General features: G+C 42.0%; 1 protein-coding gene across 9 annotated transcripts in view; it reads right to left on the bottom strand.

The window, feature by feature from the left end:
- Window positions 1-22,703, bottom strand: part of NFAT5 (nuclear factor of activated T cells 5) — a 164,101-nt gene that overhangs the window by 33,498 nt on the left and 107,900 nt on the right. For all 9 annotated transcript variants that reach the window (XM_050922232.1, XM_050922233.1, XM_050922227.1 and 6 more), the window contains 4 exons: window positions 19,980-20,152; window positions 15,996-16,130; window positions 15,711-15,763; window positions 10,463-10,595 (listed from right to left, as the gene is read on the bottom strand). In XM_050922232.1, coding sequence (XP_050778189.1) covers window positions 10,463-10,595; window positions 15,711-15,763; window positions 15,996-16,130; window positions 19,980-20,152 — 494 coding nt within the window. The remainder of the gene's footprint in view (window positions 1-10,462; window positions 10,596-15,710; window positions 15,764-15,995; window positions 16,131-19,979; window positions 20,153-22,703) is intronic.

Below are 22,703 nucleotides of genomic sequence, written 5' to 3' on the forward strand. Positions count from 1 at the left end.
AATGTCTTGGATTTTAGTGTCCTTCACTCATCATTCGTGGTCACTTGCAAATAGTCTGTTGAGATCTGCCAGCACATTCTTTAAACCTGGTAAGTATTTCTGTCAGAGTCGTACAGAAATTCCATAGGCATACAGATTCATGACAAAGAATCTGCTCCCCCTTGTTTGTTTATATAAAACATTATTGAAGTGTTGTCTGTCAGGAATGGACTTATTCAACCTTTTAGAACTCAGAGGAAAATCATGCATGCCCGATGAGTGGCCCTTAGCTACAAGATATTTATGTGAAGCCAGGCTTTCTGAAAAGTCCACATGTCCCATGTCTGAATATTGTCTAAGTGGACTTCCCACCCCAATGTGAAGGCATCTGTCACCAATGTCTTTGATGGCAATTGTGGAGAGGACACTTGCAAACTTTGAGAGTTTTTCCACTAGCTTAATAACAAGAGGATTTCTGGGGGAACATGCACTGACATACCCACAACTGCTTGTCGGAGAATCAGACTTCAACCACCCTTGTATGCAAAGGTGGTGAAGTCTGGCAAGCTGACCTATGTACGTGTAGGAGGTTTTGTGTCCCAAAAGTCAGAAAAATTCTTACACCGGTTTTGGGATTAATTTGTAGGTGGGCGGACAGATCTACCATAGCTTGGAATCCTTCTTGGGACAAATGGACATTGCTGTTGTGGAGTCCAAAATCACCCCTATAACTTATTTTTTGAGTAGGAGGTAGTCTGACTTCTCTGATTACTTAATCTCAGGAAGGCAAGAAGTTGCAGAGTCAATTACTTGTTGATATAGCTTCCTGCAAATGAGCCAGCCATGTAAACATGGATGAATCTGAACTCCTTGTTTCTTGACATAAGCTAGATATTTCATGAATACTCTTGGAGTTGTTAATAGGCCGAATAGTAGCACCCTGTACTGGTAGTGGGACTTAATCCATCACATCTGCAGGAAGTGCTTTAGGCAAACAAGCATCTTGAAGGTTGAGAGCTGCATACCAGTTGTGTAGATCTAGGGTTGGAATAAATAAAGCCAGAGTACCATCCTGAACTTAAGCTTGCAAATGAAGGTGTTCAGTTGTCTCAGATCTAGACTAGGGCACCAGCCAATTTCTTTTTGGGAATCAAAGTCACGAAAGAAAAATCCCTTCCATGTGTTTTAGAGGAAATTTTTCAATTTCTCTAAGATTGAGAAGTGATTGTATCTCGTAATCTGACACGTTCTCGTGAGAGGGGGCCCTGAAAAGGGATGGGGAAGATGTGTGAGGGGGAGGTTAGGAATGATCTGTAATTGGGTAGAATAGCCTTCCTACAGGATTTCCAGGATCCAATCATCCATAGTGATGATGTTCCAGACCCAAGTTCCCTCTAAGCTGTGTGGCCGCATAGCAGGCTATCAAGGGCTGCTCAGACAAGGAAAGGCGCCTCTCCCCCAGCCCCAGAGCTGCTGCGGCCAGGGAGCGGTGCATCTCCCCCGACCCCAGGCTGCTGTGGCGAGAGAGGGCTGGGGGGAGTCCTCTCTCCCTGCCGCAGCCCCGGGGCAGCCTGCACCCCAAACCCCTAATGTCTGGCCCCAGCCCAGAGCCCTTACCCCCCTACACCCCAGTTCTCTGGCCCTGAGCCCCCTCCCACATCCCAAACCCCTTATCCCCAGCCCTACCCCACAGCCTGCACCCTCAGCCAGAGCCCTCACCCCCCATACTCCAACCCTCTGCCCCAGCCCTGAGTCCCCTCCCACACTCTGAATCCCTAGGCCCCGCCCCACATCACTTCCATATTGGTACAGATAACAAAATTAATTCTGCACATGGATGTAAAATATTAGAGGGTATATTGCTCCAGACCCCAAGAAAATGAAATATATGATCCCTAAAATGGAGGGAACAAACAGGAAGAACCAACAGAATTTGTACATCACTCCTGACCAGGGGTCAAATCTACTTCTTTAATGATGATGAATGATGAAGCATAGACACGGTATGCATGGAAATGACTTCCTCCTGTGGAATTTTTCATGCTTTCTGGGTGATTCCGGTTGCCTAAATTGGGTATAGAATGATTGCCTTTGCTGTTGTTGAGGCTTATAGTGCTTCCACTTTGATGCAGCAGTATAGAATCCTAAAGAACTCAGCGTGGCAGGAAAGTCCTTCAGAGAATGTGAAGTTTTGTCTGTTTTCATACTGACAAGTTCAGATCCCTCAAATGGAAGATCCTCAGTTTTAACTCTTTAGGGATCACTGATGATTGGAGACAAGCACATCTCCTAGTGGCAACTGAGGTAGCCATGGATCTAAAAGCCATATCCACAGTACGAAGAGCTGCCTGGAGGAATGTACATGCCAAAAGCTGACCTTCGGCTATCAAGGACTTAAACTACGCTGATCTTGGGAAAGCTTGTCTGCAAATTTGAGTATGGAATCCCAATTCAAATAACCACACTTCATCAACAGGGCCTGGAAAATGGTGATTCTCAGCTGGGGACTGTATGTAGGATACATTTTCCAGAGAAATATATCTAATTTCTTGGGTTTGTTGTCTCTTGGTGCTGCTTTCTGTTGATTTTGCCTCGACCTCTCATTCACTGCTGTAATATGACACTGGTGTGAAATATGTATACAATTGCTCAAAGTCCTGTGAAGACACTTAAGCAACAATCCGTTCTTTTTGATGTTGGTGCTGAATAAGCAGGTTTCTGCCAGAGCAATTTAGGTGGCTATAAAAGCCCTTGCTGATGGGCACTGCAAGATGTCAGGATTGTGCATGAATTTTCCTGGACCACCTCAGCTGGAATCTCCAATGTACTAGGTATTCTGCGCAGCAAGTCCTGGAATGCCTTGAAAGTCATCTGGGGTTGAGGTAGATCAGTGCTCCCCAACGTGGTGCCTGCGGGTGCTATGGCGCCCGCCGAGGCATTTATGTGCGCCCATCTAGTGCCCAGCAGGGGAGAGAAGCCATGGCCCCGCGCCTGCCAGGGACAGAGAACTCCGGGGCTGCAGGCTCTAGAGGTCATCCTGGCAATTACAGACCAGTATGTCTAACGTCAGTACCGGGCAAATTAGTCGGAATAATACTTAAGAATAAAATTGTCAGACACATAGAAAAACAAACTGTTGAGCAATAGTCAACATGGTTTCTGTAAAGGGAAATCGTGTCTTACTAATCTATTAGAGTTCTTTGAAGGGGTCAACAAACATGTGGACAAGGGGGATCCAGTGGACATAGTGTACTTAGATTTCCAGAAAGCCTTTGACAAGGTCCCTCACCAAAGGCTCTTACGTAAATTAAGCTGTCATGGGATAAAAGGGAAGGTCCTTTCATGGACTGAGAACTGGTAAACAGACAGAATGAAGGGTAGAAATTAATGGTAAATTCTCAGAATGGAGAGGGGTAACTAGTGGTGTTCCCCAAGGATCAGTCCTAGGACCAATCCTATTCAATTTATTCATAAATGATCTGGAGAAAGGGGTAAACAGTAAGGTGGCAAAGTTTGCAGATGATACTAAACTGCTCAAGATAGTTAAGACCAAAGCAGACTGTGAAGAACTTCAAAAAGATCTCATAACACTAAGTGATTGGGCACAAAATGGCAAATGAAATTTAATGTGGATACATGTAAAGTAATGCACATTGGAAAAAATAACCCTAACTATACATACAATATGATGAGGGCTAATTTAGCTACAACGAGTCAGGAAAAAGATCTTGGCATTATCGTTGAGAGTTCTCTGAAGATGTCCACGCAGTGCGCAGAGGTGGTCAACAAGGCAAACAGGATGTTAGGAATCATTAAAAAGGGGATAGAGAATAAGACTGAGAATATCTTATTGCCCTTATATAAATCCATGGTATGCCCACATCTCGAATACTGTGTACAGATGTGGTATCCTCACCTCAAAAAAGACATTCTAACACTAGAAAAGATTCAGAAAAGGGCAACTAAAATGATTAGGGGTTTGGAGAGGGTCCCATATGAGGAGAGATTAAAGAGGCTAGGTCTCTTCAGCTTGGAAAAGAGGAGACTAAGGGGGGATATGATAGAGGTATATAAAATCATGAGTGATGTAGAGAAAGTGGATAAGGAAAAGTTGTTTACTTATTCCCATAATACAAGAGCTAGGGGTCACCACATGAAATTAATAGGTAGCAGGTTTAAAACAAATAAAAGGACGTTCTTTTTCACACAGCGCACAGTCAACTTGTGGAACTCCTTACCTAAGGAGGTTGTGAAGGCTGGGACTATAACAATGTTTAAAAGGGAACTGGGATAAATTCATGGTGGCTAAGTCCATAAATGGCTATTGGCCAGGAAGGGTAAAGAATGGTGTCCCTAGCCTCTGTTCATCAGAGGATGGAGATGGATGGCAGGAGAGAGATCACTTGATCATTGCCTGTTAGCTTCACTCCCTGTGGGGCACCTGGCATTGGCCACTGTCGGTAGACAGATACTGGGCTAGATGGACCTTTGGTCTGACCCGGTACGGCCGTTCTTATGTTCTCTCCAGCTTCTCCAAGGCTGCAAACTGCGGGCACCACTGTTCTCAGTCCCTGGCAGGCACGGGGTCGCAGCTTAAGCCAGAGAGAAACCGCATATCCGCGCCTGTCAGGGACAGAGAACTCCGGGACTGCAGGCGCTGGTGTTCTCTGTCCCCAGTAGGCGCTGGGTCCACCTAGTGCCCAGCAGAGGAGAAAAGCCGGGGCCTCGCACCTGCTGGGAACAGAGTACTTCGGGACTGCAGGCTGTGGGCGCCTATGTTCTCTGTCCTCTCGGTTTCTCTCTGCACTGCCCAGAACTGGCGCCAAAAACAAAAAAGAACGCTCCAACTCTGCAGAATGGACGGAATGCCGACCATAGCATGTGCTGCCCCAGGCACGTGCTTGCTCCACTGGTGCCTGGAGCCAGCCCTGTATGCGAGTAATTGTTGGTACCCACCGGAGTCTTCTGAAAACATGAATGTGCTACTAGCCACAAAAAGGTTGGGGATCACTGAGGCAGATGATGAAGATACCACAGCCGGATGATGATGATGAGAGGGGAGCCAGGATAAGGTGGTCCTCTACTTGTAACTCCTCATCAGAGCCCTGAGCAGACTGTTCAGCTGGCAGTGGAACAGAACAGGCTGGTTGTAACCCCTGCCCCCATGAGAGATGGTGGTAAAGGGGATCTAGCCCTGGATTGGGCTGGATGCAGACAATGGTGTTCTCCAGTGATGCATCCCCCATGGAGCCCAATAGAACTAATGATACTGGTATGCACAAGGAGCAGGCTCTTGAGGAGAAAAGGAGAGCTACCAGGGACTATTATCTCTCCGAGGGGCTCCTATGTCTAGGGCAATGGTTCTCACCAAGGGGTACATGTATCCCTGAGGTACGCAGAGGTCTTCCAGGGGATACATCAACTCATCTAGATATTTCCTAGTTTTACACCAGGCTACATAGAAAGCATTAGTGAAGTCAATACAATCTCAAAGTTTCATAAAGTGACTTGTTCATACTGCTCTATATACTATACACTGAATGTAAGTGTAATATTTATATTCCAGTTTATTTATTTTATAATTATATGGTAAAAATGAGAAAGCAAGCAAATTTTTTCAGTAATGGTGTGCTGTGACACTTGTTTTTTTATGTCTGATTTCGTAAGCAAGTAGTGAGGTCAAACTCGGGGGTAAGAAAGACAAATTACTGTACCCCTTTCAGGAGTCTAGTAGTCTGGAAAAGTTGAGAGCCACTGGTATAGAGTAATCAAACTCCCTCTTAGATGCATACTGACTGGAATACCTAGATACTATGGCACATACTAGTGAAACCTCCCTTTTGCCACATTGCTGTAGTGCTCGTGGTGTAGACATGCCTTAACACTAATTACCAACTAACTGCTATGTACCTATCTATTTACAACCATGTACAAACAATGGGTAATCTGCACAGTGAATGAAGAAGCTGAGATATCACATGGCTTCCTGGCAGGGGAGAAGAAACTGGGGCAGTTGGAGTCACTATGCCCTCAGTTGGAAGTATGAGGACACATAGGGTGCAGATGTGGCCCTCAGCAAATACTGCTGGTGAAATGAATACAAACTTTAGTGCACTATACAAGGGTATTGGTTTAAATTGCAGCAAAGGCAGTTTAGGTTGAACATTAGGAAAAATGTCCTGTCAGGGTGGTTAAGCACTGGAATGAATTACTTATGGAGATTATGGAATCTCCATCATTGGAGATTTTTAAAAAAGCAAGTTAGAGAAAACACCTGTCACGAAGGGTCTAGACCGGGGTGGGTAAACTTTTTGGGCCAAGGGCCACATCTGGGTGGGGAAATTGTATGCAGGGCCGGGGCAGGGGGTTGGGGTGCAGGAGGGAGTGCGGTGTGCAGAAGAGGGCTCAGGGCAGGAGGTTGGGGTGCAGGAGGGAGTGCGGTGTGCAGAAGAGGGCTCAGGGCAGGAGGTTGGGGAAGAGGAGGGGCGTATGAGGGGGCTTAGGGAAGAGGGTTGAGGTGCAGACGGGGTGCAGAGTGCAGGAGGGGGCTCAGGGCAGGGGGTTGGGGTGCAGGAGGGATGCAGGGTGTGGTAGGGGCTCGAGACAGGGGATTGGGGTGCAGGAGGGGTGTGGGTTGTGGCAGGGGGCTGATGTCAGGGAGCTGGGGTGCAGGAGGGGTGTGAGGTGCAGGTAGGGGGCTTAGGGCAAGGAGTTGGGGTGCAGGCAGGGTTCAGGCTCCGGCCCGGCGCCGCTTACTTAAAGCGGCTCCGGAGTGGCAGTGGGATGCACCGGAGCCAGGGCAGGCTCCCTTGCCGCACCTCCAGGTACCTCCTCTGCAGCTCCCATTGGCCGCGGTTCCCCGTTCCCAGCCAATGGGAGCTGCGGGGGCAGTGACTGGAGGCAAGGGCAATGCACGGAGTCCTCTGCCCTCCTGTCCGGGGGCCAAAGGGAAGTGGTACCAGCCGCTTCTGAGAGCAGTGCGGGGCCTGCGGCACCACGGGGGGCAATCCTGCAGGCCAGATCCAGCCCGTAGTTTGCCCACCCTAGTCTAGACAATACTCAGTCCTGCCATGAGTGCAGGAGACAGTCCTACGATTCTGTGTACACAGGCACTCAAAAGAGAACCCATACAAAAGACAAGACACATTAGTTACATATTTCCAGGTCAACTTGGTCCTCATAAAATACGTCAGTTTAACAATCATTCAGTAATTCACTTCTACTATCACTGGAGGCCAGAAAACAATCAGGATAAATTTAGGAGAAAAAATGTTCACTTACATCTCCTGACAAGATTACACCTTCTAATTCAGATACCAAATAAGTAAAAGTTAAAAATAAGGAGGAAAAGTCTTTGAGTCATGCAAATGGTCCTGGAACCCTCTTCCCCATAATAATAATAGATGGTGTACCATGAATACCAGTATGATACTGGTAAACACGTTTTACAACACACGTGAAACACAGTTTTTGTGGAGCTGAATACACATTCTCTGAAGGCAACATCTCCAAACAGAAGACTCCCTTTGGGTCACTGGGCCAAAGACCTGAACCCTGGGCTGTATCCCACAAGCTCATTATAAACTTTGTGATATCATTAATATTGTACCAAAATTACTTTAGACATTCAATATAGGGAAAAAATTTCTAGCTCTCTTCTCTCACAAGCAGATGATGTAAAGCTATCTATCCATTCTACTGACAGACATGTTGTGTACAAGTAACAGGCTGACCATGCATTTGGATTTTCAAAGGAGTCAAAGGAAGTCAGGTGTCCAACTCCCCTGAGGTGTTTTTTGTTGTTTTTTTTTTTTTTTAAAAGAGTATCTCAGCCTACAGACTACAAACAGCTGCACTGAAGGTTTTCACCATAGCAAAGTTCTTATGTTTTTTTAACAGGTTTACAGTATATAATCTCTCAGGCATTTGTAATTAATGTATAACCCCAAAATCTAGCTGCCACTCTCAACATTTCTCTAATCTTAATGTTTCACATAGACCACATTCATGAGAGAGCTCCTTGAATTCCTTTGCTCTGCAGAAATAGCAATGAGAGACATAGGACAGCAAGACATCAGGTTCTTCTTATACTCTCATTTTGAAGCATAGAGAATAACACACAAAAGTCCTTATGTATCAAGGTAAGAGTACATCCCTAGTGATGACATTATTGAATCTATTACATCTTTCCTTGCCCCCACCCTGATCGACAGAAAACAGAAGATGAGACTGACAAAGTTGATCAAATATATATAGCACTAAAATGAAGAGCTGTAGGTTTACTAGTTAAAATAATCATTAACTAGCATTTCAGAGGAATTTTGTGTCTAAAGACTATGTTACCAGCATGGGAATACCAATGAACCAATGAGCCCCATATTCACTCCCTATGTAAGCACAATTTTCTGTGCACACACTGGTGTGAACCCTATTGTGTTATGATGGCAATTTTCTGTCCATTGCAAAATTTGTCCAAATGGGTTTACACATTAAAATTCTATCACCTGCATACAATTATTACTGCACTAATGTGTGCATGCAACATGTGGGAAGTGCAGTTGAAGCCTCAATGAAAATGAGATCCAAAACATATACGTCTGGGAATAAGAGAAATTGTTACTATACCTCTCTAGAGGTACTTCCTTACAGTCACGGGCTCGTACAGTGGCACTAACAGAGCTTGCACGACTCTTACATTCACCCTTTGGTTTATGCTGACTATGCTTCTGCTCTAGGTGTTCAACTGCAGCTATGCAGAACTTTTCATTGCCCTTTTTGCCAGTACCTTGACCTCCTCGCATAAACAGAAGGAAATAAAAATCACATTCCCTATGGCCACGTCCAGACTAGGAATTAAAATCGATTTTAGATACGCAACTTCAGCTACGGGAATAACGTAGCTGAAGTCGAATTTCTAAAATCGAGATACTCACCAGTCTGGACGGGGCGCCATCGATGTCCGCGGCTCTCCGCGTCGATTCCGGAACTCCGTTCGGATTGATGGAGTTCCGGAATCGATGTAAGCGCGCTCGGGGATCGATACACCGCGTCCAGACTAGACGCGATATATCGATCCCCGAGCAATCGATTTTAACCCGCCGATGCCGCGGGTTAGTCTGGACGAGGGCTTAGAGTATTATTAAGTTGCATATCTTATCTCTGCAGTGTAAGAGCCTCACAATGTATAGGTCATATTAGTGAATTATGGGACATCAGTCATGTAAAATAAATTCCCAGGCTAAGATAGTAAATAGTTTTCAGAGTTAAAAATAAAAAGAATTAGCGATGTACTTCTAAGTTTCATTTTCATTTCTACATTGAACAAGCAAGCTGGTTACCGTATTAGAGAGTGTGGCATCAAAAACAGAATATATCTGTATGACTTGCACCCTTCGGTCTTTCTACACAGAATGGTTGGTGCTATTTATTTTGCTATATCTTCCACGGCAAACACCTGTACCTTCACTTACCCTGCAGCTTGGGTTCTTCCTTTTTTGAACTTATATAAACCTGAAATTGATACTACTATGTGAAAGCAGCAGCCTGTATCTGGCTGGGATTCCCTTGCTCCATCCTTGTTATGGCATGTAAGTTAACCCTTCAGACCTCATTACTTGAGGGAGCAGATTTTGCTAACAAGAGGAGCTCCCAGAATATTAACATTTCTGATGTCGATATAACACGTAGGTAGAGAAATGTTGATAACCTGCCATGATCAAAGTTTACTGGGACTGAAGTAAAACATTTTGATAGTTGGTTAAATATTGCACAGTCTACAAGAAAACAGAAGCCTTAGATTTTATTTTATTTTTGAGTAGTGAGGAAACATTTGCTCCCTAATTCTTCCTCAAGTCCCTTTCCCTCTATGGTTACCTGTCTGTCGCGTGTAGTGTCTCCTCATCCTTTGCAGGCATTTTCACAACTAATACAATTGCAGTTTGACTTCATTCTGTGCTTAGCCTCCTGTTCAGAGATTAATTTTAGGACTCAAGATCCAGCGTGTAGACAGCTGAGCCCTAAAGTTAACTATTTCCCTTCACCAGATCCCTAAGCGTGGCTCTCCCAGTACTCGACAGCACACACCACCATCTTTATTGCAATCATGACTGTTATTGTGTCTCCCTATATTAGGGCCTGGGGCACAGAAGAGTCCTCAGCTGAGGGAAGAAACAGGAGCCTTTCAAAGTGCTTTGGCCAGTAAAAAACTGTCATGTTAGTGACTCAAAACATTCTTCCTAAAATGCCTTGAAATTTCAGAAAGCTGTTTAAGCACCTATATGGACCACTTTATCAAAGAAGAAATGTCATTGTAATGGTATATTATTGCTGAACATGTATATTTAAAAGCCTATTACCCAACTTCACATAGCTGTTACCCTTGTTAGCCCCTTTCTCTCTGCTTCAATATTCAAAAATTAAAATCAGAAAAGATCTTGCAGGCCATTTTGTCCATTCCCTCCCCTCATTTCTTCACTTTACGTACATGTATCTGGAGTGTATGTAAATGACTGCACATCATGTGATCTTCCAGCATTAGTCACCACATATATCCCCACAGAAACAGATGAGGTTATTTTCTGGTCATGGTATGGTGGCACCTTCACAATAAGATGATTCTGTATTGCAAGGAGAGAGAGTTCATATTAGAAAGATTTCTTCATTATTTTAATTGCAATTTAAAAGGTAACTATTATCCATCCAAAGCAAGCCAAATCAAAGCAAAAAATGGACTAGCACAAACACTAGCAAATACATTCTAGTAAAAGAAAACCTGTAAGAAGTGCAGGGGGGAAAGGCGGTGAAGCTGTGCTTCTGTTAAAAGAAATGGACAACCATGTGGAGCTGAAAAGGACACTGGAATGTTCTGCCTATACAATGCTTACATGTAACATATGGTGTAAATGGGGTGGGCGGGAGGGAGGGAAGAGTGGGAAAGACATATACATATCTTTGAACTCTGGCCCTGATTCAGCACAGCACTTAAGCATGTGCTTAACTTTAAAAGCTGTGCTTAAATCCCACTGAAGTGGGAAAGAATTAAGTACACGTTTAAGTACTTTGTTGAATCATGGCCTCTGTACTCAATGAGAGAGGTTCAGGTTCTGGCAACTCAGGCAAAGAGAACCTGAGTACAAGAGTCCAGTACATCTCCTGAATTCAAGATATTTACCATTTCATAGGTACTGGCAAGTTATGTAAACACAGAAGAAATGAAAAAGATAAAAGGACATCCACTTTGAGAAACCAGGCAAGGGGCAGAAGAGTCAAAGGGCTGCAGAATTCATTTGTACTTCTCTCTAGTAGTCCCTTTTATTCTGCAGCATTACAAGAGTTTTATGGTAATTTTTGCGTGGAAGATTTCAGTCATTTCTATCGCCTACCCTTTAAAGATAACATATTATGTGAATCCAGCAAAAAAGTCCTTGTAAATAAAACCTCCCAATTCAGTTTCCCAGTATTTGAAATTCTTTTTCTTCAAGGATATTTGAATGAGTATTTGCAAGAATGTTCACACAAAGCAAAAGTGTCACAAATAAATATTTGCTGGAGTATTCACACCAGATGTGCTTTTGCAGCCATTTGGAAAAGATCTTTTAATTCACACAAAAGATTCAAACAATTACAGACAACAAATAAATGTGTAAACATCCTGTAACGTTGCACTCTATATGATTTTATGAAAACATGTTAATGAGTGTGAATATAATGTAACTGGAATATGCTTTGTGCAAAAAGTCTCTTGTAAGGTTTCATTACACAAAGTTTATAATCTACTGAGTGTGTTCATCCTATTTGTATGAATGCATCATTCTTATATTTGAAACTAGGAATATCAAATATAACTCTGAGGTCCTATTGCAGTTGTCCCCAACACATTTATATGTGCCCGCCTACTGCCCAGCAGGGGAGAGAAGCTGTGGCCCTGCGTCTGCTGGGGACAGAGTGCTGCGGGCTCCAGTGTTCTCTGTCCTCAGGGCTTCTCTTCAGCTTCTCTCTTGATTCATATATTATGTAATATTAAATATGATGTTTTTCGTATTACTTAATGTACAAATACAAAATAAGCCTCAAAAAATTGTTGGCGCCCGCCACACTCTTCTGAAAACACGAATGTGCTACTGGTCACAAAAAGGTTGGGGACCACTGTCCTATTGTAATTAAGGAAAGTGTGGGCCATTAATGGTGGTTTGGAATCTTGATGGCTCTCATTAACCAGAACAATTGCGTGTAGATGGCTCTGTTTACTTGTAAGCCTTCCTGTGAGTCAGGAAGGCTTGGGGGTCTCACAATGACATGTGATCATGTCACCTGAACTGGAATCCATCTTTAACCAGGTGCTTTTCCATTAAGGAGGAGGGGTGGGAACCCAGAGAGGGACAAAGGTTTCCTGCCTTGTGCAAAAGATATATAAGGGGGTGGAACAGAACAAAGGGGGCTGCAGTCATGAGAAATCCCCTATCTACCACCTGAGCTGGAACAAGGACTATATCAGGGAAAAGGATTGGGTCCAGACTAGGAAGGCATCCAGTCTGTGACAGACGCTTACTGAAACATCTCTGAGGGTGAGATTTTATCTATACTCACTTTCTTACTGTATTAGGCTTAGACTTGTACGTTTTATTTTATTTTGCTTGGTAATTCACTTTGTTCTGTCTATTATTACTTGGAACCTCTTAAATTCTACTTTTTGTATTTAATAAAATCACTTTTTACTTATTAATTAATACCGGGGTGGTGGAGAACAGCTGTGCATCTCTCTCTATCAGCGTTACAGAACGTGAACAATTTATGAGTTTACCCTGTATACGGTTTATACAGGGTAAAAGGCATTTATTTGGGGTTTGGACCCCATTGGAGTTGGGTATCTGAGTGCTGGAGACAGGAGCACTTCTTAAGCTGTTTTCAGTTAAGCCTGCAGCTTTTGGGGGACGTGGTTCAGGCCTGGGTCTGTGTTTGTAGCAGGCTAGCATGTCTGGCACAACCAGGCAGGGCACTGAAGTCCCAAGCTGCCAGGGAAAATGTGCTCAGAGGTAGTCTAAGCACATCAGGTGGCAGTCCCAAAGGAGATTTCTGTGACCCAACCCATCACACAACCCAACCTGTTTGCAAATACACCTCTACCCCGATATAACGCTGTCCTCAGGAGCCAAAAAATCTTACTGCGTTATAGGTAAAACTGCGTTATATCGAACTTGCTTTGATCCACCGGAGTGTGCAGCCCTGCCTCCCCGAGCACTGCTTTACCACATTATATCCGAATTCGTGTTATATCAGGTCACTTTATATCGAGGTAGAGGTGCAGTTCATGAACAGAAAAAGTACTGCTGTTAAATACATAGGTCATCCAGTCAGAGAAATGAAGCATCAGGTGATGTGGATTAATCACACAGTGTGAGTAGCAAATAAACATCAGCAGAAGCAATCATGAACAATGCACAGGCCAACAGTTGTTCCCAAACTATCTGTCCAACCATTTGAAATAAGAAATGGGTAAAAACTGTGTTTGTGGGCAATTTACCAACAGAAAAAAATGACCAGCTCCAGTCAGCACTGTTTGCAATATTATTTCAGCTTACAAGCCCCCTAACTGTATGCAAAGATTAAGTCAGTTACTGGGGAAAGTGTAACTAAACAAGAAAAAATTCAGCCAGACATAAAGAGCAGAGAGAAGATAGAATGCTTTTCCCCCACTGATAACACAGTAACTTCCCAGGTGAAAGTCGCTGGCAAAATTTTAGATCCTTCCTTTAACTGTGTTATATGTACTAGAACCTTTCACCAACTACTACGTAAGGAGTCTCCTTCACTGGCTTAACTGTGAAGTTCCACTCTGAGAAGAGAGTATAGCAAGTAGCACCATTTTACTCACATAAGCAGAAAATACAAGAAACCTATTATTTGTGTGTTACCACAGACAACCTGTTCTACGAGCTGTGCAGGTTATTCCTGTTAACCTTGCACAGCCAGCAAGAGCAGAATTTGATTCATTACACATTTTCATGTTTACTAAGTTCCCATTCTATTTAGTGTTTTATACCACACAGCCATGATGGTGGTATCTAAGTGCCCAATTACAAAACCAAGTTACATTTATGCAAACCCACTAACAACAATGGGGTTGCTTTAGTGTCACTAAGGGCATAATTTTGTGAATGGAACTTTTATTTTTCCTTATAACATACCATAAGCCTGACCTGGATGCAATAAGAGAAATAACATGCAGGTTCACAATGCTATTTTTACTGTCAATTTTCAGACTAGAACTGCACTTTAAATTCTGTTTTTGAAGTTTTAAACAAACTGATGTAAAAGACATCATTCCATAACATTTCTTTAGATTGCTAGGGATATTAAATAATATTCTTTCCAGCTAAAACCAGTTTAGAAATCCCCTACAGCCAAGTTTTAATAAGACAACACTGCATTCTAAGTGGGTTTACACATCACACAGTGGGGTCTTCTGCAAACCACCCTCAGTGATTTGCCTCATTGAGCCTTTAGTTAGGTTCTTGTATAGTAGCTTCTTCATTTATTCTCGATGGGTTGGGTCATGTTACCTCAGAACATTTATCTTCTTATGAAATGCCACAGCACTTCTGGTTTGCTATAGCGCTCAATCTGCTGGCCCGCAAATTTAATCTAAAGGGCAGTGGTAACAGGGCACCTTCAGCAAAAGGTTCTCAACTCTGGCAATCCAACAAGAGCAGCTAATTCCAGAGTCAATGAATTTCAGGATCACATTACAAAGTTACCTCTCCTAGGTCCTTCTGGTGGAAGGGGTATTATCTAGAGTTTTAATTCAAGAGTGTGTGTAGGGCTGAGTGCTTTATTGTAAAACTGAACACACCTAGAGCCATAGGTAGTCCAGTCTTACAGAATGGAAATAGATTTTAAAAAGACTAGTAGGATGGGAACCAACTGAGGAATCTCTCATCCTTGGGAAAGGGGTATGGAAAGTCTCGTAGAAATATCCTTGGAAAGCAACAATCCCAATGAGATTTTTTTTTTAAATATAAACACACTAGTTGAGGTGGAGAGGGACTCCCACCAAAGAAGAGATTCTCTATATCATAGAGCTTCGCCTTCATGCTCTCTCTCTCTCTGGGGCTTAGTATTTTCCCTTACTAAGGAGGGCAGCTAAGTTAAACATGTTTCTGTACCTTTTTTATGCTGTTTTTCAATCTTAAAATTGACTATCTGCCTTAGTACTTGTGAGTTGGCAAAAGTACAACCAGATACTCAGTTTTGACAGACAGATGTTTTCTGTGTTAAGAAATTATTACTCCATTAAGTGCAAAAATCTATGTTAAGGGAATATTAAGGTTGGAAGCCTGAATGGACCAAAAAAATCAAGTAGTAAGTAAAATAAGTATGTAAAATTTTAGACTATGCATGTGATAAACACATTGAGAGAAAAATAAGGAAAAACAAAGTTAGCTAAGTATTATTCTTTACTTGTAGTGCTAACTGAAAAATGGAACTTTAGAGTAGAATATCTTTCTTAACATTAACAATTACCACAAAACTATTATGCTTCCAGTATATAGTATGTGAAATCATACTAGATACAATTTCCTTAATTATATTCTTTGCATTTTATGTATGAAGAGCAAGCCTTCCTGGTCTCTACTGGCCAAGACAATAGAACAAAGTTAAGAATCAAGCTTTTTTTTTGAGTGATGACGCAGGGAACATTTTCAGATATTTGTATACAATGTATGAGTAAGTACCTGATGAAATAATTCCATGTCTATTTCAGCTTCTGCTTTCCAAGAGTTTTCATCTGATTTAAAGTAAAATAAAATAAATAAATAAACAAAACAAAACAAAAACAAACAATTTTTATTGCACATTTATACAAAACTAAAATATTATTTAGGTGTCCTCAATAGAGTTGCTATAGTATTTGCTCCTTCATTAGCTCTTAAGAAGTGGAACAAAACCAAGTAGTAGGATTTTAAACCCAAACATGTCCTCCTTTGCTTGGTCCAAGCCCCTGTATTTTTCACACTGACCAGAAATATTCTCTTGGAAGATCACTTTTGTTCCCTTAAGAAAGTTCTTGCCAATCAGAAAGACTTCCTCTTCCCCCTTTACTGAACAGCTGTGCAGACTTTTCTTGAGGATCTCTGGCACGCCAGCTGGTTGCGCTACAATAGGAAAGGAACACTAATAGGTATTTCCCTTTACATAATTTCAAGCAAAGATCAAAATCATTACAAAACCCCTGCCTGTACTTACACAACAGATAACAGAAGTTAGCATGAAACTTAGGAACTATTTGTTTCCAATATTTCATTACACATGAATGACCTGTAAATTGTCCATTTGGGTGATATGTACCCCAAAATCATTAACAAATTATGCACATCCCTTTTCTCATAAAGAGGAAATCATAGAAGATTAGGGATGAAAGAGACCTCAAGAGGTCATCTAGTCCAACCCCCTGCTCAAAGCAGGACCAACACCAACTAAACCATCCCATTTGTTAAGCCAGGCTTTAAAAACCCCTAAGGATGGAGATTCCGCCACCTCCCTAGGAACCCATTCCAGTGCTTCACCACCCTCCTAGTGAAATAGTGTTTCCTAATATCCAACCTAGACCTCCCCCACTGCAACTTGAGACCATTGCTCCTTGTTCTGTCATCTGCCACCACTGGGAACAGACAAGCTCCATTCTCTTTGGAACCCCCCCCTTCAGGTAGTTGAAGGCTGCTATCAAATCCCCCCTCATTCTTCTCTTTCAGAAACTAAATAAGTCCAGCTCCCTCAGCCTCTGCTAATAAATCATGTGCCTCAGCCCCCAATCATTTTCAGTGCCCTCTGTGTGAAGGAGATTGCAAGGAATGGTACAAACTGAACTAACTGCAGAAATTAAGTTCAGGTTTCACGAGTGCAATCAATGCAAACCATTAGTTTTACAGTAAAAGAGACAGCATCAACTTATTTTTAATTGACTAATTTTTTAAAATTCCACTTTCGGTTTAAAATTCCAGTATGGTCTGATTTAAAAACAAACAAACATTAACAACTTTTGTAAGGCGCTTTCTGCTTATCAGCATCCCTTTAGCAAGAGAAAAACTGAGTAACTATCTGATCATATATGGAAGCATTTCATCTGATTATACAAAATGTGCCTCCAAATGCACAAAGTAAACCAACTGGAAAACAATTGTACTATTCTAGTCAACTATAGGAGCCTTAAGTATTACAGTAAAGTGAGTACAACTTTCTCCACACAAAAATATTATTTTCAAGTTGTTAATGTCCCTTTAAGGTAGTAACAGTTATCTAATGATCCACTAATATATAAGCATGTTATTCACTTGGACATAAAGCAAAACTACTGCTGAAGCTGATCATCTATTTTTGGTTTAGGAGCAGCAAAAAGTTTTTGCATTGCCTGAACTACAGAGGAGTAATCAAACAATATTGTTTTGCTTTGTGTCTTCTCCATATGGAAGCAGATCCACAAGCAAATCTAAACACCTATAGGCACAACTCAGAGACAAAATAGCATGTTCAAGTCTGTAAAAAGTCTTTTTTTTTTTTTATGACAACAAAGCGTACTCAGTTCTGTGAAACTGAAACCATAACAGATTTCAATAAAACCATTCCCACAGTACCTTTACTTTTATTACATTATTGCTACTCTCTTAGCTGACACACTGGGGATTGAACAGATGACCTCCAGAGCTAAAAGTGTTAGCTGCTAAAGCTCTGTAGCCAAGGGCTGCAACAACTCATATCCTCTGTGAATCAGAACACACTCACCAATGAATTACAATTACACAGGCCCTCAATTCTTTGTGAATCAGAAGCCAATGGCAATATATCTTAATGTATGTATTAAATTTTGTCCTTGCTGTGATTTATTTCTATGATTCTCAGACAACTCATCAGATAAGATTGTACCCTCATTAAATAAAAAATGGAGTGTCAACTGATAAAATAGTACAATAATTTATATTTATTTTCAAAGTATTTTACTAACATTTTGGAGAACAGCATATAAAAGCAATGCCTTCCCTTCTCTAGGATCCCACATGTCAATAGCAAACTTTAAAATAGCACTTTGACTGTAAAACTCTATTTTTTTTTATAATACATATGAAATTCCACTTCCTAATAGATTTCCTACCACCTTTTCTACTCACAGTTTAAGACCTTGGTGGCATAAGGCTGCAGATTGAGGCCTATTTTGAGGGTTCATATTAGTCTTCTACATATTAATTATATTCAAGGAACTGGACTGTGACCACTCTGAATCATTTTACTTTTGACCTTTTAAAAAGGACCTTTTCTACAAGGGCTAAATTGGTTTGCTAGGTAATCATTAAATATCTATTGACTAAATCAAGGCAAAAACAGTGTTTAGAAAAGTTTTAATTGATTTATGCTTCGTATTAAACATCAAAACTATTTAGATTCTGAACTCCTCAGGGTAGTGAATGTGCCTACTTGTGTGCCTTCTACAGTGCCAAGGACACTGCTGGCACTCTCACAGATATACCAGCAGTTTCCAGCTACACAGCCCTATACAATTAAACAAGAACATTTTTAAGCTTTATAAGAAATGAAAGTATATACAAGTGCAGCAAAAGGTACACTGCAAACAAGTCACATTGTTAACATTCCAGAAGAATAGGTTTATAAGCAAAAAGTAACTCAGTATAATTGATATGCCATTATTCATCTTGTATTTTCATTAGTGCTATTTAGAAGGCTAACGATTAATAGTAATGCTTCTGTTAAAGGGAAAGGGGAGAGGAAAAGGAAAAAAAATAAGGTTACAGACTTCATGCCAAAAACAAGGAAATGTTCTTTGTATTGAGTTTGTTTTTTCCATGGCATATTTGACCAATTATTTTGATGCACTTGCTTATAAAACTACAGAGAAGTATATAAAAGTTAATTAAATTATATGTATGTAACTAAATTTGCATACAGCTAGGTAGTGGTAGTCTTTAAATAGTTAATATATTTGCATTAATGTAACAATCAAATCTTTCTCCTTTCTCCCTCTACATTTTTTATAGTTAAGGCAAACTTTTGTTTTCATACAACATTCAGTTTATTTCCCATTTAAGAGACCTTAGGTATTTAGGATCTCAGACCTCCAAAACACAATAAAAAGTTGTGGAGAGAGGATGAAACAAAAAGAAAAATGCAAAAACTTGTGGATGCTCTTACTCTCCATGGTCTCAAGGCCCCTTTCCCGCTGGCAGGAAGAGAAGCAGCTCCCCCAATCCTCTTGCTAGCCCCACAGGTGGTGGCTCCCAGGAGGGAGAGGTTGCACAAGGAACTGAGAATAAAAGTCATCTCACCATTCTAGTACTGACATCTCTGGGACTGACGCCACATGGAGTAAGAGCCTCTAATCTTCTGCTGCAACCTATGGTTTTGTTTCCCATACTGTTCAGTTTAATACAAATATTCAGCCCACACACGTTTTCAATGCCAAATGGAACATTCTAACATTCAGTGGTAAAAAAAATTAATTTTCCATTGTCTTAATCAGAACTGAACTAACTTCTGACCTGATGAACTGCTATAACTCTACAAAGCTGTTTACCCACTTCTACTCCTGAAAGTTGGGCAGTGACAACTACATTTACAATATAACAACGATGTTAACAGCCTGTAGCTGAAAAGGTTACTTCATTTTGTGATCAGCTCAAGGCAATGCGGTCAAAAATATTTCAAACTTTCAAAACCAGCATGTGGCTTAATTACAAATCAGGAAATTATGACCTAAAAAGGATTAAAAAACCAAACCTGACAATGTTCCAAGGAAATTTCAACTCTAGGTTTAACAAGATTTTTGTATTGATGGATTTTTTTGTTTTGTTTCTTAACACAGAGTATTATAGCTGGATTAAATGAAGCACACAGAGGTTTATAGATGACTTGCCCTGAGGCAACACAGTGAGTCACAGTGATTTAAATCAAATTAAAACCCAGCTTCCTCCGATTCCAATTTTCACTTTGCTACTTACTGCATAAAATTGGAGAGGAGGGTGTCTGGAGCGTTAAAGTTGAGCCATCTTTCTGAGTGATGTTTACACGAAACACCAATCTGGCACGGGTGCTTTTTTTCTTGGAACCAGCGATCCCTATTCGAGCTTCAACGTCTGCATTTCTCAACTTCAGTATTCCTACACAATCAACACTAGCAACACACAACATTAGCGTTAGTAATCCAGTAGGGCTTCCAAAACTGCAACTATAAAACTTACCAAAACCTGGAGTTCGGTAGGTTTACCACCTCAATATATCCATTCAGATTTGTTTACTGTGCAACAGAGTCAGAATTTTTAAATGCAGTTAGAATCCAAAGCAGTTCATGTGCCTTAACACATGACAGGGCACTGAAAATGCATCTCTAAGTGAGTTATATCACCCTATCCTCTTCTCATCCCTGCCTGCTTTGTCCAGGAGATGAAGAAGCAAGGGAAAAAGTAGTGAGAAACTATGAAGACTGCAAACCTAGAGAACTTCAATTTACTCCATATTAACTCTGCCAGCCACTCAATTTGCCTCTGCAGATCCCCACTCTGCCACTCTTGGGCTACGTCTAGACTACCTGCCGTATCGGCGGGTTAAAAATCGATTGCTCGGGGATTGATATATCACATCTTATCTAGACGCGATATATCGATCCCCGAGCGCGCTTATATCGATTCCGGAACTCCACCAACCCCAAAGGAGTTGCGGAATCGACAGGGGGAGCCGCGGACATCGATCCCACGCGGTGAGGACGGGTTAGTAATCTGATCTTAGATATTCGACTTCAGCTACGTTATTCACGTAGCTGAAGTTGTGTATCTAAGATCGATTTCCCCTCGTAGTGCAGACCAGCCCTTGGAGACTGAAAAGCTAGTTCTGAGGGAGTAATGCAAACTAGGGATATGAAGGGCTAATTTACCAAAATTCTACCTCCACTCTAAGCTTCTTTGCCAAGACAGTAATGCCTTGGCTGAAAGCATGAAGAAACTTCACGTACTCACATGGTTGACTTATGGCTACTGGAATCTGGTGCAAGCAAATGGGCAATGCCTAACACAAAGGGGTCCTGGTCCATGACTATGGCCCCTAGCTGCTAGAATAATACAAATAAATAATAAGTGGTAGATGCATGTGTGCCCTTAGTAAAAAGGGCCCTACACAATATCAGATGTGGGCCAGCAGCACTATGCATGACATTTCACCAGCTATTTAGAAAGGCATTCCTTAGACATGGAATAACCCCCTCACTTTTCATTACACGGAAGAGACTGCAGTAGTTATGAAAGACCTTAGTTCTGACATGCAGGTTATATTGCCCATCATTACCTTTGTGTGGTTCTGATGAATCGAAGAAAATGTGCACAGGTGTTTCTGATGGCTCTTAATTTCAAAAGATTGATATGGAGAACTGCTTCCATGGGAGACCGCTTGCCTTAGACCTTGCGGTCATTTAGGAGGGCTTCCTGGCTTATTAGAAAGGGGTTTGTTGTTCAAATCTGTGTTGGTGGGAGCTGTATGAACAGAGATGCTTGGACATTGAATGGCTCTTTCCATCAGTCATGGGAGTGTTTGACATTTGAGGGCATTGATAGTGGCTTGCTTAGTCTGGCCTTGTTCGGAGAGTAGAGAGATTGAACCACATCTGCAGACACCTCGTGAACAACAGGGAGTGTGGAGTCATGAATGTGCATGCTGTGATGTGTCTGAGAAGCTGCAGGCAATTCCTGGTTGATGTTTGTGGGCTGGCTTGGACTGCTCTATGAGACTCATGAGGGTGGTAAATCTGTGAAGTGGGAGGAAAAAACTCTTGCTTGTGCTACGCTGAGTTCGGCCCCAATAAACTCCAGGCTCTGTACTGAGGTCAAGATTGAATTCTGTGTGTTGAGCTGTAGGCTCTGTTGCGCAAATGTGTGCACAGTCGTCTGGGTGGCCCACAAGGTGTCTTTGAATGAAGAAGCCCTGAGCAGTCATCCATGCATGGGTAGATTACAACACTCAATGTTGGCAGGTGCACGTCTACGAAGGAGAGGACCTTGGAGAATATCCTGAGTGCTAAATGGGAGCACTCTGTACTGATAATGGTTCTGCCCAAATGTAAATTAAAGGAATTTTCTGTGAGACTGTCAGATTGAAATGTGGAAGTAGGTATCTTGTAGGTCGAGGGTGAAAACTAATCTTCTTGCTCCAGAGTTGGAATAACGGCTGCTCGTGTGACCATCTTGAACTTTTGCACCTTCACATATCTGTTTAGCACCCTTAGACCTAGTATGGGTCTCCAGTCTCCCTTTGCCTTGGGGATCAGGAAATAATCAGGAGTAAAATCCCTAGCCTGTGAGGAGAGTGGAGACTAGTTCTACGGCCCCAATGCACATCAGATATACTTCCTGATGGAGTAGACTCTCATCAAAGGGTCCCTGAAGAGGGATGGGGAATGAGGGTGGGAGTCAGGGAGGGATGTGAAGTGGAAGGTGTAACCCTTCAAAATAAACTCCAAGACTCATTTGTCCGAGGTGATATTCTCCCAGCTCCTACAGAAGAGGGTCAAGTGACTTCCAAAGGGATGTGGTAGGTCTATAGATCGCAGTTGCCGTTGTTGCAAGGAATGATTGTTCAGGGCCCTGACCAAAGCATCAAAACTGATGCTTAGAAGACAAGGGTTGAGAGATAGAGGATCAGGAAGCTTATGGCTTCCGCTTTTGCATCCTGGATCTCTT

The sequence above is a fragment of the Gopherus flavomarginatus genome, chromosome 14, assembly GCF_025201925.1.
Source record: "Gopherus flavomarginatus isolate rGopFla2 chromosome 14, rGopFla2.mat.asm, whole genome shotgun sequence".
In the NCBI taxonomy this organism is placed as follows: domain Eukaryota; kingdom Metazoa; phylum Chordata; order Testudines; family Testudinidae; genus Gopherus; species Gopherus flavomarginatus.